Raw genomic sequence first — 16,649 nt, 5'->3', positions numbered from 1 at the left:
GGGTACGATCGCAGGGCAGGCGGTGGCGGCGGGCCGGGACTGCATTTCCCAGCGGGCCGCGCTGCGGGCGGGCCGGGGCTGCGTGCGCGGGGCGGGCCCCGGGCCCTGCCCAGCCGCCAGCCGTGCCCGGAGGCCAGCTGAGCCGAGCCGTTCCGAGCCGGGAGCCGTGCCCGCAGCCTTGGTCGTGCCCGCCGGTGGCCATGGGACGCCCGGCAGGGCTCGGTGGCGTCGCGGCCGCCGCGCTCCTCCTGGTGCTGCTGCGCTGCGGCTCCGCAGCCTCCGTGGCGCGGCGCGACCTCGCGGCGGGGCGCAACGACAGACCCATCATCGGTAAGGGCGAGGGGCCGCGCACCGGCTGGGCCATAGCTCCTGGCGGGGTACAGTGACAGACCCATCATCGGTAAGGGCGAGGGGCCGCGCACCGGCTGGGCCATAGCTCCCGGCGGGATACAATGACACAATGACAGACCCATCATCGGTAAGGGCGAGGGGCTGCGCACCCGCCTGGGCCATAGCTCCCGGCGGGGTACAATGACAGACCCATCATCGGTAAGGGCGAGGGGCCGCGCACCGGCTGGGCCATAGCTCCCGGCGGGGTACAATGACACAATGACAGACCCATCATCGGTAAGGGCGAGGGATCGCGCACCCAGCCTTGGCCACAGGGGAAGCGTCTCCCGGAGCCGAGGTTTGGCTGGAGCTGGTGTAAGCAGCCTAACGCTGTGCGTGCTTTCTCTAAGAGTCAGGCTTGCTTGAGAGAAGTTACAGTGCGGAGCAGTCATAGCGGGGAAGCCGCGTCTCAGGTAATGTGTGTTGATGTGGTACCTCGTGGCGGGGCGCCGTAATTGATGCCCCGCGGTCTCGGTGCCTGCAGTTCCTCTGTGCAGTAAATGCACCGCTGCCAGCTGGCATATAGGAAATGGGAGCTTAATTAATTAGTAGGAGCAAGGGTCTTAGGAGGAGCGGCTGGGGAAGCTGGGGTGGTTTGGACAGGAGAAGAGAAGGCTCCGGTGTGACCTTGTCGGTCTTTACCAGCGCTGAAAGGAGGTTGGAGCCAGGTGGGGGTCGGTCTCTTCTTGGCAGCTAACAATAGGACAAGAGGACAGTTTTCAGCTTCCTAGGGAGGGCGTAGATTAGGAAGAATTCCCTCACAGAAGGGGTGATTAGATACTGTAATGGACTGCCCAGGGAGGTGATGGAGTTACCGTCCTTGGAGGCGTTTAAGGACAAACTGGACATGACACTTGTTTCATGGTCTAGTTGACATGGTGGTGTTCATTTGTAGGTTGGATTTGATGATCTCAGTGGTCTTTTCCAAGGTGATTGATTCAGTGATTTTGTGACTTTTCTTTCAGTGTGTAGCATTTGCCATCTGTATGGTGCTAATTTTCTTCCTTGGGCCTTTCAGGGATATTGTCACAGGAATGTCACTTTGATGAGTACCAGCGATTTGGAAGATCTTATATTGCGGCTTCATATGTGAAGTTTGTGGAATCTGCTGGTGCTCGAGCTGTGCCTATAAGGTACTTTTTTTTATCCTTAGGAGTGGATAATAATTGTATTATGTAAGGAATGTATGATTTTAGAGGCACACAAAGTAGTTCTGCTGCTTTTCTGAGTGTTTGTTGCTCCTCAAAAACGATTTGAAGATGCTACAATTCTCAGAGAGTTCCAGAAACTGGGATAAAAGCAGAGTGGAACATGTACTTTTTAATACTTCCATTTACGTTGCTAGTCTTTCTTTGAAAAATTCTAATTTTTTTTTACCAGTAAAATTGCCTTCTGTGGTTTGCATGCATGGTTTTTGAAGTTAGCTACCCTGTAGTGCCACACAAACACACATAAATACCTAGATAGATAGATATAGATATCTTTTTTTCCCCCACAATTTGTAGCCCTGGAATTCAGGGAATCAGGGAAGGCTGTCAGTACTCCTTTCAGAAAACAAACTCCAGTTCTGTTCAAACTATGGGTCGCTTTCTTTTATTTTGGTTGTTTGGTGAAAAATTGCAGCGTAAGTAACAGCTGACAGTACTTCATACCAACACTTAGCTATAAGATATGAAATGGACTGAAACCAGATGATAGAATTATAAATTTCCATACTTAAAAACAATACTAATACAGCTGCAGAAAAACATAATAGCATGTATCTACACTGTCCAATAAGAGCACCACTTAAGTGCCTGAATTAGAAGCCATCATTCCTCATGTAGCTGCTGGAGCTTTCAGAATGTTTGCTGACTAGAGGCTTCACCAATGAATGGATGCTTCTAATTCTGGCAATTAAGTTACTTGCAGCAAAGCTGAACACTTTCACTTACACCCAACTTATCACACCTCTGCAGAAGTGTGGCCATCTGTGCTGGTTTTGGCTGGGGTAGAGTTAATTTTCTTCAAAGTAGCTGGTGTGGGGGTGTGTTTTCGATTTGTGCTGAACACAGGGTTGATAATACAGAGTTGTTTTTGTTACCACTGAGCAGGGCTTACACAGAGCCAAGGCCTTTTCTGCTTTTTCTGCAGCCACGCTGGCAAGGAGGCTGGGGGTGCATGGGCGTGACCACTGTTTGCAGCTCTGCCCTTCTTGGGAATCAGTTGGAAACCGGAGTTGCCGGTCTGCAGGAAATAATAACCATGCCATTCATGTAAATAATACATTTCTCAAGTGTCTTGCAGAAGGGTCTCAGAGTACCTCATTAGGATCTCTACGTGACTGGGCCCTATTTTCAGTCTTGTGGACTGAGTTGTTTCAAGTGAAATGTTTCTTTTGATTTGTGTCCATTTTACTCTATTTAAAGCATGCCTTCTGCATATTTTCTGTGTCAGACATTTCTGTTCAATAGAGATTATATTTTTGTGGTCAAATATATGTACATCATATGCCTTCTATAATTATTTTTTGATGTTTCAGATTAAATCTTACAGATGAAGAATATGATAAAATTTTCCACTCTATTAATGGGTAAGTCTTGAGCACTGATTTTCTGTTGAAAGGCATGATGGTTCTGTTTTTGAGCTCTGCTGTGTTCTCAAGAATGTTGTATTTCTACTCTCTTGAGAGGTTGTGCTGGGCACTGCAGACATAAAAATGTATTCTAAGACACAGAATGCATTATTTCATCTGGTATTGGTGTGCTGCCTTTCCTTCCTTGAGGAACATGTCAGATAATCTGCAACAGTGCCAAGGCTCATCTTGGCATTCCCTTGTGCTTTTCTGCAGACAGGGAGAAGTGACGTTATAGTTATTAGTTTTGCAAGTGAGATACTCAACTTGCTCTTCGTTAATTTTTCTGTCTTCCTCATTTGACCTGTCACCTTCTTTTTGATTGTTAATAGCACTTGCTTAGTATTTCACACGTTTCTACCCTTTTTTCCCTCTTTAAGTCCTTTTCATATCTCCTCTATTGTAAAAGTTTCTCATTTCCAGGCTCTGCTTCTCTCTTTTCCATGTGTGTTCTCTCTTTTGCTGCTTGAATGGTCTGTCTTGCCCATTATGATTCTGTGCCTTAGATCTTTGTTAGAAAAACTTCCTGGTTTTCAGGGGATCTTTGGCAATTGGCCACCTCTCTTCTTCCTTTTCAAATGTGGGATAATGTGATCTTGCCTAACAGATTTTATTGTGGACTAAACAAAGTCAGAACCTTTTACGTTTTTTTAGCCTTGTGCTACAAGTACACTTTAGAAGAATAAAATCAGCTGATGCTACACTTCACAGCTGTGATGGTGTGTGAGGCCAGAGCATATGATCGGGCTACTTGTAGTCATGAGATGAGTATCTTAAACCGTGGATACATTTGTTAAGCTTATGCATATAACTAGAATGTTAATCAGCATGTGTAGATTGCAGATTTATACCTTTGGCTGGCTGGGAAGTGCATTGCCCTCCTACATCAACAGGCCCTGGACACTAAGACTTGGGCCTTTGCAGTCTTGTGCTCTAAGTGAGTGTAAGACAGTGATGCATTTCTCTGCTGTGGGCTGTTGGGGACAAAATGAATCATTTCCTCCCTTGCTCATGGCTACCAACTTCACTTTGGTTGCCAAAAGGGTTTTCCACCAATGGGGTCTCTTATTGTTTCTACCTCACCACCTATATCAATGCAGAAGAAAGGGTTTGGAAAGTGCATCCACTTTCTTTATCCTTCTGTCTTTGCAGTCAGAAGTCAGTTGAGTTTGTGTTTTGTAGGTTAGTGAAGATGGTCTATATTTCCTTCTGTGGCCCTCCGTTGTCACTTGTTGGCTTCCATGTTAAAACTGCGTGTAAATAACAAAAAGGAGCTCTGGAGGGAATGACTTATATTCTGTGGAAATTCAGAATAAGAGGGAGATACATTGATCTTTCACATTGTTCTTTGAAGTTAGAAATTATTTACTATTAAATGCTACCTTCTTAAAATAATGAAATTTATTATATTAAAGACATAATTTTATGAATATACTCCTGAGATAGCCATTGAAATGCTCAGTGGAAATCATCAGCTCTAACCAGGCAGTGATACTGGAATACACGTAGCTGCATTTCAATCTGCTTATGACAATTTCAAGCCATTATCATTGCTACTTAATTGGTTATTTCCTTTTTGCATTAGCAAAAATGATGATCAGTTTTACTAATTAGTATAGTCCAGGTTTTGGTTTGAACAGGTGGAGTGAATTTCCTAACACTTCCAGGTAAAGATCACCTTATTTTTCTAATTAGATCTCTGAAGAAACCTATAATCTGGCCTGTTTCAAAAATACCTTCAGCTGTATTAATTTTCAGTGTTGACACTGGGAAGTAAAGTTTTTTGTATTTTTGTGAATACTACTTTTCCACCTAATACTTGATGGCTTTTACATGAACCTGTGCATTATTCACGTGAAAAAAAAAACACCTGGTCACAAGGGTTAAAATGCATATTTGCTCTGCAAATGCTTGGAATCATTTGAGATGCTATTTGTTTCTAACTTCTTGTTGGAAGAAGTCATCTCACTGATTCAGATTGCCATTTTCAGAGCACAGACATGTAGGGAAAATTATACACCTGTTTCAGTAAAAAAATCGACAACTAATGGATGTGACTTGCGTAAATCCAGTGAGGTTCTGCAGCAGTGGGTTAAGGAATGCTCACAGATCCAGTTTTGTTGGTTCTGCAGGCACTGTTCCAGTTACAGCTAGAAGAGGCTTCATTCATGTTACTGTTTCTGTCATCTTGTGTCTATGAGAATTCTCTGCTAGACTGTGCTGAAGTGTTTTCTTCTGTGGTGTTTTTTTGGGTTTGGGGAGCCACACAGGGAATTGCCATTCCTGATTATATTTTGTGGTGGAAAAAGTTTGTGCAGTATTTTTATGAAATTGTCCCTGAGGTTGTCTTCCTTAGCTCCGCGGGATCCTGTGTTATGGTCAAATATACTTTTCTTCCTTTTTGATAGGAACTTTTTGATCTTTGTTTTCTTCAATAAGAAGGTACTATGCTAGGGCCACAATTCTATTTTTCAGAAACTGGACAGAATTAATTGAAATTTGGGCTGGAATTTTAAAGTGGTAATAAGAGCCAGCTGAGAGTCAGGATAGGAAATGACAATCATGGCTTGCAAACCTTTTGTATACCAGCTGAAATCGGTGTGTTTTATGTATTTTCTGTTTACTTTCTTCTTATTTATGTTACATTAGGCTTGATCTATACTTTGTGATAGAGAACACTTAGATCACTTACTGTTCTTCAGTAGAGGAATACTAAGAACACTGTAATTAAAGACTGAACACTATGATTAAGTTAAAGACTGAACACTATGATTAAGTTAAAGATTGAAACTAACTTTATGCTCTCTGCCTGTTCACTAGCTGTCCAAACTCAAAAAATTATTGGAATGCTAGCCAGTGGAGCTGACAGGGCTGTTTAACCTACCCACCACTCAGGTGTCACTCAGGTGAATCTCCAGTGATTCTCCTGACTAGATTCCTGCTGTCCATAATGGGAGCATAGATGCCTGTCTGTAGCTTTCTGAAACCTAGACCTACATCATACCCTTAAAACTGCTATCAGCCATTTCTTTGTGTACATTGTCCAAGTTTTGGGTTGGTTGCTAATCATATTGTTGGATGTTGCCTTTCAGGATACTTCTTCCAGGAGGTGGTGTGGATCTTAGGACTTCAGAGTATTCAAGGGTTGCTAAGATATTTTACCACAAGGCCTTGGAGGTAATTACTAAGGAGCAGTTGGTTCTTGTTATTGCCGTTCTGAGATCAAAATGGCAGGTTCATATTTTTCATAGTTTTGCACTCTCATTCAGTGGGTTAACTGTGGGCCTGAAAAGAGGTAGCTTATTTCTTGCTTCTGCATAAAACTTCTGCATTCATAGCTGAAGATTCAGACTTGTGACACCCATTCCTGTTATATATTGGGTTATGGTCTTAAACTCCAAAGTTCTTCAGGTGAGAACGGTATTGTTTGTTCATTGTACCTGAGGCTTCATGGCTCTGTGTGAACATTGCTCTGTGAAGAGCAATGAGGAATTTCTCTTCCACCTTTGTTGCTGACATTCCAACAGCAGGCAAGGAAACTGCAGGCAGTGACATTCACAGGACCAGTCAGCTGCTGCAGTTCTGTAATTGAGCTCCCTTTACTCTTCAGTCCCTGTGTAACTAATGTTTTTATTCTTTTGTCTGTCTTTATTTGTAGTGAGTCTTACAAAGACTATCTCACTTTTATGTGAGATTATTTTGTCTTTCTGGAACTGCTCACTGTATGAAATGCAGCCTATGCCTTGGTATGCAACACTGGGGCAAGGGTTTCTTGTGGTTTGCTGTACAATTATGAAATTATGTTGACATTTCATAATGATGAACTGAATTGCCTATGTCACTTTATGGTCAGAGAGACAGGTTTATTAGCTGATATGTGTACTACCAGTGACTGAAAGGCAGAAAGTAACATTCAGTTCGTCCTAGGTAACCCTTTCTAACAAAGGAGGGCTTTTTCCCTTGCTGTTTGTGATAATTTTGTGTTTTGATATTCATCTTTCAAATCTTAATTACTATAAGATATTTCTAGTTTTACATATGTAAGGTAAGCTACAATAGTCAAGAGTATCTTTGCAAGTATGGAGTGACTGAATTTTATCTTTTTCTAAAACAGGGGTCCTTTTCATTTGCAAATGTTCACAATGAGAAATTACTTTGGTCTGGCACTGCTTTAATATGAATAGAGAATGTGAAGTGCTAATTCCCATTCAAGTTCATAGAATTTTACTAGTTAGGCAAAAATATAAATGAAATACTGTTTTCCAGCTCTTAAATTAGTTTTTAAAATGTTGAGTGCTGCTTAATACATGCTTTGCCTCCAAGCTCTAGTTTATTTTAAAAAAGGGGGAAGGGGCACAAAATCTTTGTTTCCATTGTAATTGGTTTTAAACTGTAGTTTATCTTTTGCCTTCAGTAGTTTTAATCCTCACTTGCAACTCCACTGTCTGTCTTTCATGTAAGTTCTGTGTCTCATTATACATTAAGAGTGGTCATGAAGACTCTGCAGCCGTATCAGCCTTCTTTCTGTACATCTTCCTTGTTTTGCTGTGAGAAGAAGTAGGTCTGTGAGCTTTTATTACCATACTGTCAGTAATGCAGTAGGGGAGCATTATTATTCTGCCATTTTAGCTTCTCAAAAATGGCTTTGAGCAGCAGCTCCTCAGGGGTGGTGTGCATGTTGTGGTATGTATAACTTCAAAATGTTTAGAAACAAGAAAAACTAGTCAGATTTCACAAAAACAGGAGTTCTGAAACATCCCAGTCTCCAACATACTATAAGGTGTAAACCATTTAAAAATGCAGATTTCCACTGCATGTATGCTTAGTTAAGTCACAAGAAACTAGTTGTGTTCTTGGTTTTTTACTTTCTTTTTCTCCTTTTTTCTTTTTTTCATATTGTTTCACACTGATCTGGCAATTTTTATTCTTTTGAAAATGATTGCCACTTAGTGTTGCTTAAATATACCTTTTGTCATTTTGGAACACAGGTCTAAATCTGCTAGCTAAAAAATCATATGGGTATGTCATGTAAGACCACAGCTATGCTAGCAGTAGGATTCACTTTTTTTTAATACAATTGGGTGGGCACTGACATTGCAAAGGCCCCTTGCTGTGCATTCTTCTTAGAAAACTTTGAATTCTAAAAAGCACGCTTTCCCTCAAAATGGTGACAGACTCTTCTGTGTTTCTTCTAATAATTGCTTTTTTCAGAGAAATGTTGCCATTTTGTGGTTTCTGTTTAGACTGCTCTCAAAATTACTTGTAGAACAGAACAGTGAAATCAGTATATATATTAGGCTCAGTTTGCTGTTTCAAAACTCATATATATCCATTAGCCTTCATATATTTTCACCTACACAAAAGCAAGTAAAAGGAGTAGGAAGTTCTTGTCAGTCTCTTTTCTGTAGATTTTCATTGCTGTTTCCTTACATCGTTGCTTTTATTTTGTAGGCTAATGATAAAGGAGATTATTTCCCAATATGGGGAACATGTCTTGGACACGAAGAGCTCACATATCTCACAAGTGGTGAAATTTTACTTGTTCATACCAAGACAAATGGTTTTTCACTCCCTCTGAACTTTACCTCAGGTGAAAAATTCATTACATCTCATGTATGAGTTTTGCTAAGAGGTGTTGTGTTTTGTTCTTGATAAATATTATGGGGTGAATGTTTGTGAGGTTCCTGCTGATTATCTTCTGTTAAATTCTTTGTTATTAAGTTGCATTGACTGTTTTTGTAAAGTCAGTGCAGCTGTAACTTCTTAGGCAGAGGAGTGAGCACAAGCCATTTGAAACCAACAGCAGTCAGCAAAAACCAAAGTTGTGGCTCTTTGAGTCATTTGAAAAGTCAGACCTACAAAATAATGTCTGCTTTTTGTTACCAAGTTGACAAAATTCACAGGTTCAAAACTTATTAAGCTTGGAGAGCAGGTGATTTTAAATTTTTCAAACCACATCTTTCCTCATGATGAATAGTAGCATTACTGTCCCATTTGAACAGTGTTGGAATCACAGAGATCCCTTGAGATAGAGTTGTGGCACTTGGCAGTACTGATGGCCGCTGCTGATACTTTACCCTTTGTGGGTAATCAAAAAACATGTAGCATTCACAAATTCAGTCACTTGTGCTCATTGTGAGTGGAAAGGCTGCTGAAATGAGTGTCAAAGAATGGTGCTTATTTTGGTGAGAACTTTGTTACCTAAGTTGGATCCTCTCTGTGTCAAGACCGGTAGCAGCATATTGGAAATCTGTTGTAGTTATTTTACTGATATTTCTTGCAGGATATTCTAAAATAATAATGATTTACTGCCAAAAATGTTTAATACAGCATTTTATTAATTGTCTTCTGTCAGTATAAGTCCATCTGAGACCAGCTTTGGTAATGGAAAATACAATTTTTTTCTTTGTAATAGCTGCAAAAGACAGTAAAATGTTCAGGAATTTCCCTGATGATGTATTATACGCACTTGCTACTGAGCCATTGACATCAAACTTTCATGTATGGAGCCTCTCCATGGAGGTATTTGATCTTTTCATTTCCTGCATATAAACACCTCTTTTTTTCATTATACCTAGAAATAAATAAGCAAATAATACCTTTTCCCTCTTCCTCCTCTCCTTATCACAGAATTTCACCAATAATGAAAAGCTTCGTAATTTCTATAAAGTTCTGACCACTAACACTGATGATGAAGTGGAGTTTATCTCTACCATGGAAGGTAAGGAAATTAATTTCCTTTGGAAACTGTGACTGTAACAACCTAGTTCTTTAGGGGTGATGTGAATTAGTATTGCAAGTTGTTAAAATAGCAGGGTGAGCATCAGCCCTATCAGTGCTCTGGCCATGAGGAGCATTTCTCTTTGCAGGGATGTTTTATCTTTTGAGTACTGTGAGCCTTATTGCTCCTCTCACCTGCTGTTCTCCTTCAAGATATGCTGTTACACATTAGCACTGGCATATTTGAGCGCTGTGGTGTGAGCTGCTCAGCCCTTGTGCTGCAGCAGTTGAATCCCTGCGCAGTGCAGTGTGCCTCTGCCAGCTGCCTGCTTAGGCTGGCGTTTCCCTGGTTCTCTCTGTTTGCTGTATGGGAAGGGCAATATCCCTCATTACATTAGCAGCAATGCTGGGAATTGTCCTCCTCCAAAAGCCTTTTGCATGACTTGTTTTGCCTTTCTCACACTGGGCTTACTCAGCTCAGAGAACAAGTTAGCTCTTCAAGGAGTGTTTGATCTTCATGAGTGCACTGCTAGCAGTCCTGCCATAGGACCCAGCTGCCACCAATGGGATTCTTCTGTGTGGCATCCTGGCTGGCCTCCAAAAGAGGAGAATAGCTCTTTGATCAGCAAACCTGATTAGGCTAATGACAAGCATCACCCGTGCCTGCAAGCGGTTTATCACAGAGCAGTCATCAGCTGCTGTGCCGCTATTCCCTGGAAGGACTAAGGACTGACTCCCCCAAATGGTACCAGCCCGGGCCGGAGCAGATGGGAGCTGCCCTGGATTGACTGGGCCTTCAAGGAGATATAAAGACTTGGATCTCTCCCATGGAGCTGGCATCCTGTACAGCTGTGCATGCTGAGTGATGCTGGCAAGCAGATGGGAAACTTTGAGACTGATATACTTCAAACATTATTTTTTTTAGTGTGTATATACATTAATTTTGAAATGAATAATCAAAAAAATTATGTAAGAATAGTTTCTTGTGTGGAGTGAGACCCTTCTTTTACAGTGTCCATTTGTTTTCTTCAGTTCTACTGTGACTTTAACAATGTTTCAACTTGCTGTTTAAGCTTTTGTGAAGCTGTTAATAAGTGAGGTATATTTGTAGCTTATTCTCTGAGTTTACTTTGCAGTAAGATTAATTACATTATTCTTAAGGCATACACCTTTACATGCTTTGTGTTTTGTTGTAGCATACAAATATCCAATTTATGGTATGCAATGGCATCCAGAGAAAAACCCTTTTGAATGGAAGAATTCTCCAGGCATTCCACATTCGCCATCTGCTGTAAGAGCAGCATATTATATGGCTGATTTCTTCGTTAATGAAGGTAAAAAGTATATTATTTATAAATGGTGTTGGTTAGAGTGAAGCAGTACTGAAAAACTTTGAAGATGACAGACTTCTTTTTCAGCTGTCAAAGTTCAGTACCTTGTAGTACCTGCAAGCTTTATAGGCTTATAAAACACCAAATGATGCCAGAAATAGAATGACTTAGTGAAAGTAACATGAAAAGGCCAAGCAATCTTCAAAACTCTTTTTACTAGGCTGTCTCAAAAACATTTTTCTGTGACTTTCTACCATTTCAAAATATCCCTGTAACATTTTGGCCTCTCTTGCACAAAGACAATAAAACAAAAAAAGTAATCCATTCATAGCTCCAGGGGCTTCTTCAGTTCCAAACTGGCTTACAGTCATTCAACATGTTCTCAGTTTTGCTTGCAAAATGCATACACCAGGACTATAAATAGGCTTCGGCAGTATGCATGTGTCAGAGGGGTACAGTATGTGTCCTATAGTTGTATACCATAGACAGCACAAGGAGTTTTTGAATTTTACAGAGATGCTAATTTTTTTGTTTATACTCTAAGAATCTGGAAGTAACTAATGCATAACATTTTGATAGTTTATGACACTTCCCCTCTTTTTGTTATAAATAAGCAGGATATAAATAGAGGAGTATTTGAAGGAATCAAACTTTATTCCTTAATTTATCCCTACTAAATCATGTTGCTGGACCATTTTATGAAATTGCCTTACCTCCTTGATGGGGACTATGAAGAACATAATAATTAAGCTGGTTGAGTTTGGTCTCTATATTTGGTCTCAAATCAAATTAGTCAACTTAATGAAGAAACTAGATAGTGATGTAAAGAAATGTAATTTATGCTGACCTGGTCAGTGAGAGTGTAGGAATAAAATTTGCATTTCATACAAATTCAAGATGCTTTTTTGCATAAAGTAGTCCTACTCCTCTTTGTGAAAATGTAGCAAAACCATTTTCATAGGGAACTTGGGGCCAGGGAGAACTGGGCCTCTGAGCAGCCTGGTCTAGTGGAACATGTCCCTGCCCATGGCAGGGGGATTGGAACAAGGTGATCTCTAAGGTCCCTTCCAACCCAGACCATTTTAATGAGTTGGCAGACTGTGATAAAAACAAGGGGGGAAACAGGATAAAGTACAGTATAAGTCTGGTTTTAATTTTGTAGTCTAATACTAGAATGCAATGTGTTCTCTGGCTTTGTTCGGTATTTTGTCTAGCATCTTTTTGCAGACTGTATTCCCAATAGAAGTAAGCTTGCTCAGGCCATTATCCAAGTTAAGTGGGGCAAAGCAAGTGCCAGCTCTGCTTCTAGATCCAATTGAGGCAATCACTTTGTGTGAGTTCTGTTACACTGTGTACACATCCAAGGAGTTTGTGCAGTGTGCCACACAGATGTGTCACTAGCTTTTGGATCTACTGACCTACAATTCTGGTAGAGCAAACTTTCTTCAGCCAGATTTGTCTAGCCCATCTCTTCTACCAAATCCTAAGTTATTCTTCATGGCCTCCCCAGTGTTTTGGAGATGTACTGAAGCATTAGCTGCTCCTGCTGAGTACTTCATGTCATAACTTTGCAATGAGTAATTGACATTTTTAGCTCATGTGAGGCAGAATATCTTCCCTAAGTTTGAAAATAAACCACAAGATGAAAAATGTAAACTGTTTTCAGCTGGTAAAAATGTGTGATCACTTAGTAACTAAACCATTCTACTGAAATACCGTCTTTGTATCCATCCATCATTAATTTTGACTTCTGTAGAGTTGCCAACTTGATAAACCATGGGAGAATTCAATTTTATTTTCCTCATCAGCACAGTCCATGCAGATTTCAGTAGGCTGCTACTCTGATGTGTTTCTTTTAGCCTTAAAAGTACTGGTATTTCTGGTAGCTATGGCTAGTATCTCATGCATAGCTATTTTATACAGTCTTGGTTTTAAATTCTTCCTCTCCAGTTATAAAATATACTGTAACCATCTTTCTGAAGATGTATCTTCACAGTTCTTCACATAAAAGCTACCGTAATTCCATTTGTTGGTGGGCTACACAAAATAACTTACTTTACCAAGATAAATATTGTTGAGAAGGATAACATTAAAATGATCTGTACTTTTACAATGTTTTACAGCCAGGAAGAGCATGCACCATTTCTCCAGTGAAGAAGAGGAAACAAAAGAATTGATCTATAATTATAATCCTGTTTATACAGGAACATTTTCTGCATTTCAGCAAACCTATTTTTTTGATTGAGGATCTTGTCAAAGGTGCAGTGTTGTTATCTATAAATTGAATTATTTCCCAGCATTGTGTAATTAATCTGATATAGTGACAGAAAGTTAGAACAGTTTTCCTTTACAATGATTTATTTTGTGCATCTTCTACACTATTGAAACATTAATATATAAATTTACATTCAATAACATAATTGTCTTGGATCACACTTTAAGGCAAGCTACAGAAAAATGTTTTTCTTCCAGGAAAGGGGACCTGACTATGCTTATAAATTTTGAAGTAATCACCTTTGGTACAAGGAAAAGCTTTCATATATTTTAAAATATGGGACTTACCTTTGTAAAATGTTGTGGACTGTGATAGCACTAGATTCTTAGATACATTGTGTAGTAAAATCCTGTCCTTTTCAAATGATTTAGCAAATGAGACTCTTGAATTTGTCATAGATATGTGTATGCAGCCAAGTTCTTGACAGGGACTCCTTTGTCATTTCAAAAACTGACCAAAATAGTAAGGCATGATAGCAAACAGATTTTTACCTAAGAAGCACATTATGTCCCATATGTGAAACTGTTTCTCTTGTACGTTGAGCATTATTTGGAGTCCTTATGCCTTGTGAGGCCTTCATACACAAATATCACATAAAATAAGTAAGTTTGGAGGACGTAGTTCTGTGCTGATTCCACTTTCAGTTCTTTTCAATTCAGTTTTATACATCCTCCAAGAGTTTGTCTTGGAGTAACTGGAGTCAGCAGCCAGATATCAGATGCAGACACTCATTCCTTTGTATTTAAAAGAATGTAAACTTAATTTTTTCTCTAAAGTGTCTGACTTTTCCCATAGCTGGATGGAATTTTCACTTGAAGTCAAGAGGTAATTTGCCACTATATTAGTAAAAAAGGTAGTTTCTTTCTGTCTTGTTTAATAGTTCTGTGCAGCTAGAATTTAAACAGCAGATGAATGTATATGGGAAACCTGTTAAAGGTGACACAATGTGATAATAACAGTTGCTTGCAATACACCAACACTGTTTTATCTCTGCTTTGCTCCAGACCTGGCGAAAATTTTATTCAGTGGTTTTGTGTGTTGTCCAAAAAGGAACTAAGATTAGACAATCAAATGTAATTCTCCTCTCCAGCATAGCTTCCAAACTCTTGTTAACATTAACAAGGATTTGGAGTTTATGAAGAATTCAGGTTTATAAACTTCAGCTCTGTTTTGTAGAACTTCATACTCTCAGGTACCATATCTGAATAAGTCTTGTAAGTTTCTCAGGTTTTTCAAGTAAAACACTCTCTAACTTGTCATGAAACAACTGCATAAGAGAATGTGAAATGCGTCAGTTAAAAAAAACCTACAGGGAAGCATTAACTGTGACTAGCAGAAAAACACTTCTAGGTAATTACAAGCTTAAACATAAGATATTTTCACATTTATCATATCAGCCAACTTACTAAATGGTTATCTTTTCTTGCAAGGGAAATGTCTGCAATGGTACTAATTAGTTACTAAATGTGTAACTATAAAGAGTATTATGTGTAATATGATGAGAGAAGTTTATATATTATGATTTTATATGTGTCTTTTCTTTATACCCTTCCTCTTGTAAAGTCTTATTTGATGATATGTGTGATTTTTCCATGGTACATGGAATAAACTTTCTTTCAAGCAGACTTATATTTTTGTCATCTTTTAGGTACCACCGATGAAGCACTGACAAGAGTCATTGTTTTCTTATTTCCATCTGTGATAGTCATGAATCAGGAGGTTACAACCTGTATCCACTTTCTGTGGTCATGCCAGCAAGTCAGAGTCAGGATGAGTGACATCCATGGCCTGGCACAGACGAGCCCAGAGCACAAGTATGTTGCCCAGGGCTTGAGCTTAAATGCTCTTTAATGTGACTGCTGAGACAGAGGCAGGGCCTTTCAAGAAGGCTGCCCACAGATCATTCTCACAGAGTCTTTCCACAGTCCAATCTCACAGAGCAGGCTCACCCCAGGGGCAGTGTCAGAGCTTGCTCAACACAGGCAGCCAAACCCCCACAAAAGTGGAAAGGGGCTGAAGCACTAATGGCACTCTCAGGGCTCTGAAAGCTGTAAGCAAAAAAATTTCTGTCTATTCCTTATAATACCCAATACCTTCCATTATCTTCTCCAGCCAGAAACAAACTGCAGAAACCCAAAATTGTCTAGCAATCACCTAACAGCGAGTTTAAAACTTTGTTTTATGGAAACCCACCCCTCTGCTCTCTGTTGTACAGTGTGGTTTTTCATTTCACAGACAGAATTCCTAACAGAGTTTTTAGGAATGCTGGGGAGAGAAGAAGAGCCTGTGGCCATACTCACAGTTTATTGAGTCTGGTGTAGGAGCCTAACCAACTTGCTTGTTGCTGTGTGGGAAGAAAATCCACTGATCAGCAAGGTAACCCTAATATGTGTCTTGCAGACCATATTAAATAATCTCTAAGAAAGAAGTTTGAAATAATTTCCTGCTTGGAGTATTCTGCTTTTCCCACTAGATGGCCTCCAAGAACCAGTATTTTCCAGTATTTTGTAATTGGGTGTGGTTGTGTCTCTAAAGTTGAGTAAGATATTTACTGTACTATGATATGTAGTGGGGTGTTTGAGATGTGGGGGTAGAAGGGAGGAGGCAATAGGACTGGAATCTTACTAGCCGAACCAGGCATATTGGCAGGATTGCACGAGAGTCTGTGAGCATTGAATTAACTCAGCTGGGATTAACTCTTGTTTCCAGTGAATATTTAAACCATTCGAGCATTAGCTGGAGGTGACTGGAATTACATCTGTCTTTCCAGGTGGTTGTTCCTTCCCTTTAGCTATAGAATCTGTCTGGGTTCTATTTGCTATAAATATGAAACTAGCTCATGCAGAACAGGACAGAGAGTTTAAATGGGAAGAAATAAGAACTTGATCTCAGAAAACCTTTGGCTGGGAGGCAGGAAAGACCAGTTTGAATTCCTTCAGGTAAGGAAGAAATTAAATGGAAGAAACATGCTGAGTAAGTACTCTAAGTATGGAGTTAAAGAGTAAAAGGAAGAGCTTGACCCACAAGCTTCATTGTAGGGAAAAACAAATCACAAACAACTTGCCCAAACCCCCACCACTTTTGGGTTGACAAGCTATGCAAAATTCCCTGTCAAGGTAGTGAGTCCCAAGCAGAGATTACTGTCCAACCACTTCTATGTTGAATACTGTATTTTTAGGTTAACTTTTAACCTTTTCCCCATGAGTGCCACCATATTAATTGCTGTGGATGCTGCTCAGCAAAACAGTATTTAAAGCTGGACTGTACTGGGGAGATTTCTGTAGAAATCAATGACCTGTTAGGAATGTGATGGTTCTTT

The 16,649-nt window shown here is 40.1% G+C and overlaps 1 protein-coding gene across 1 annotated transcript; it reads left to right on the top strand.

Annotated features, from left to right (window-relative positions):
* Positions 1–67: 67 nt before the first annotated feature.
* GGH (gamma-glutamyl hydrolase) lies at positions 68–14,955 on the top strand. The gene is made up of 9 exons (XM_030266258.4): positions 68–330; positions 1,409–1,523; positions 2,912–2,962; positions 6,097–6,181; positions 8,456–8,594; positions 9,420–9,526; positions 9,635–9,725; positions 10,921–11,058; positions 13,179–14,955. Exons 1-9 carry the CDS (start codon positions 201–203, stop codon positions 13,298–13,300), a joined length of 978 nt encoding a protein of 325 aa, XP_030122118.3. The 5' UTR covers positions 68–200; the 3' UTR covers positions 13,301–14,955.
* Positions 14,956–16,649: the final 1,694 nt, after the last annotated feature.

This window comes from Taeniopygia guttata, chromosome 2 (assembly GCF_048771995.1).
Source record: "Taeniopygia guttata chromosome 2, bTaeGut7.mat, whole genome shotgun sequence".
Taxonomy (NCBI): Eukaryota; Metazoa; Chordata; class Aves; order Passeriformes; family Estrildidae; genus Taeniopygia; species Taeniopygia guttata.
This window is presented reverse-complemented; position numbering and strand designations above follow the sequence as displayed.

Bases quoted from the DNA above. Each gene is read 5' to 3' on its own strand.
- GGH (XM_030266258.4), top strand. From the start codon at position 201: ATGGGACGCCCGGCAGGGCTCGGTGGCGTCGCGGCCGCCGCGCTCCTC. The intron at 331-1,408 runs GTAAGGGCGAGG...TGGGCCTTTCAG, and splicing joins CAACGACAGACCCATCATCG to GGATATTGTCACAGGAATGT. The intron at 11,059-13,178 runs GTAAAAAGTATA...AATGTTTTACAG, and splicing joins TGATTTCTTCGTTAATGAAG to CCAGGAAGAGCATGCACCAT.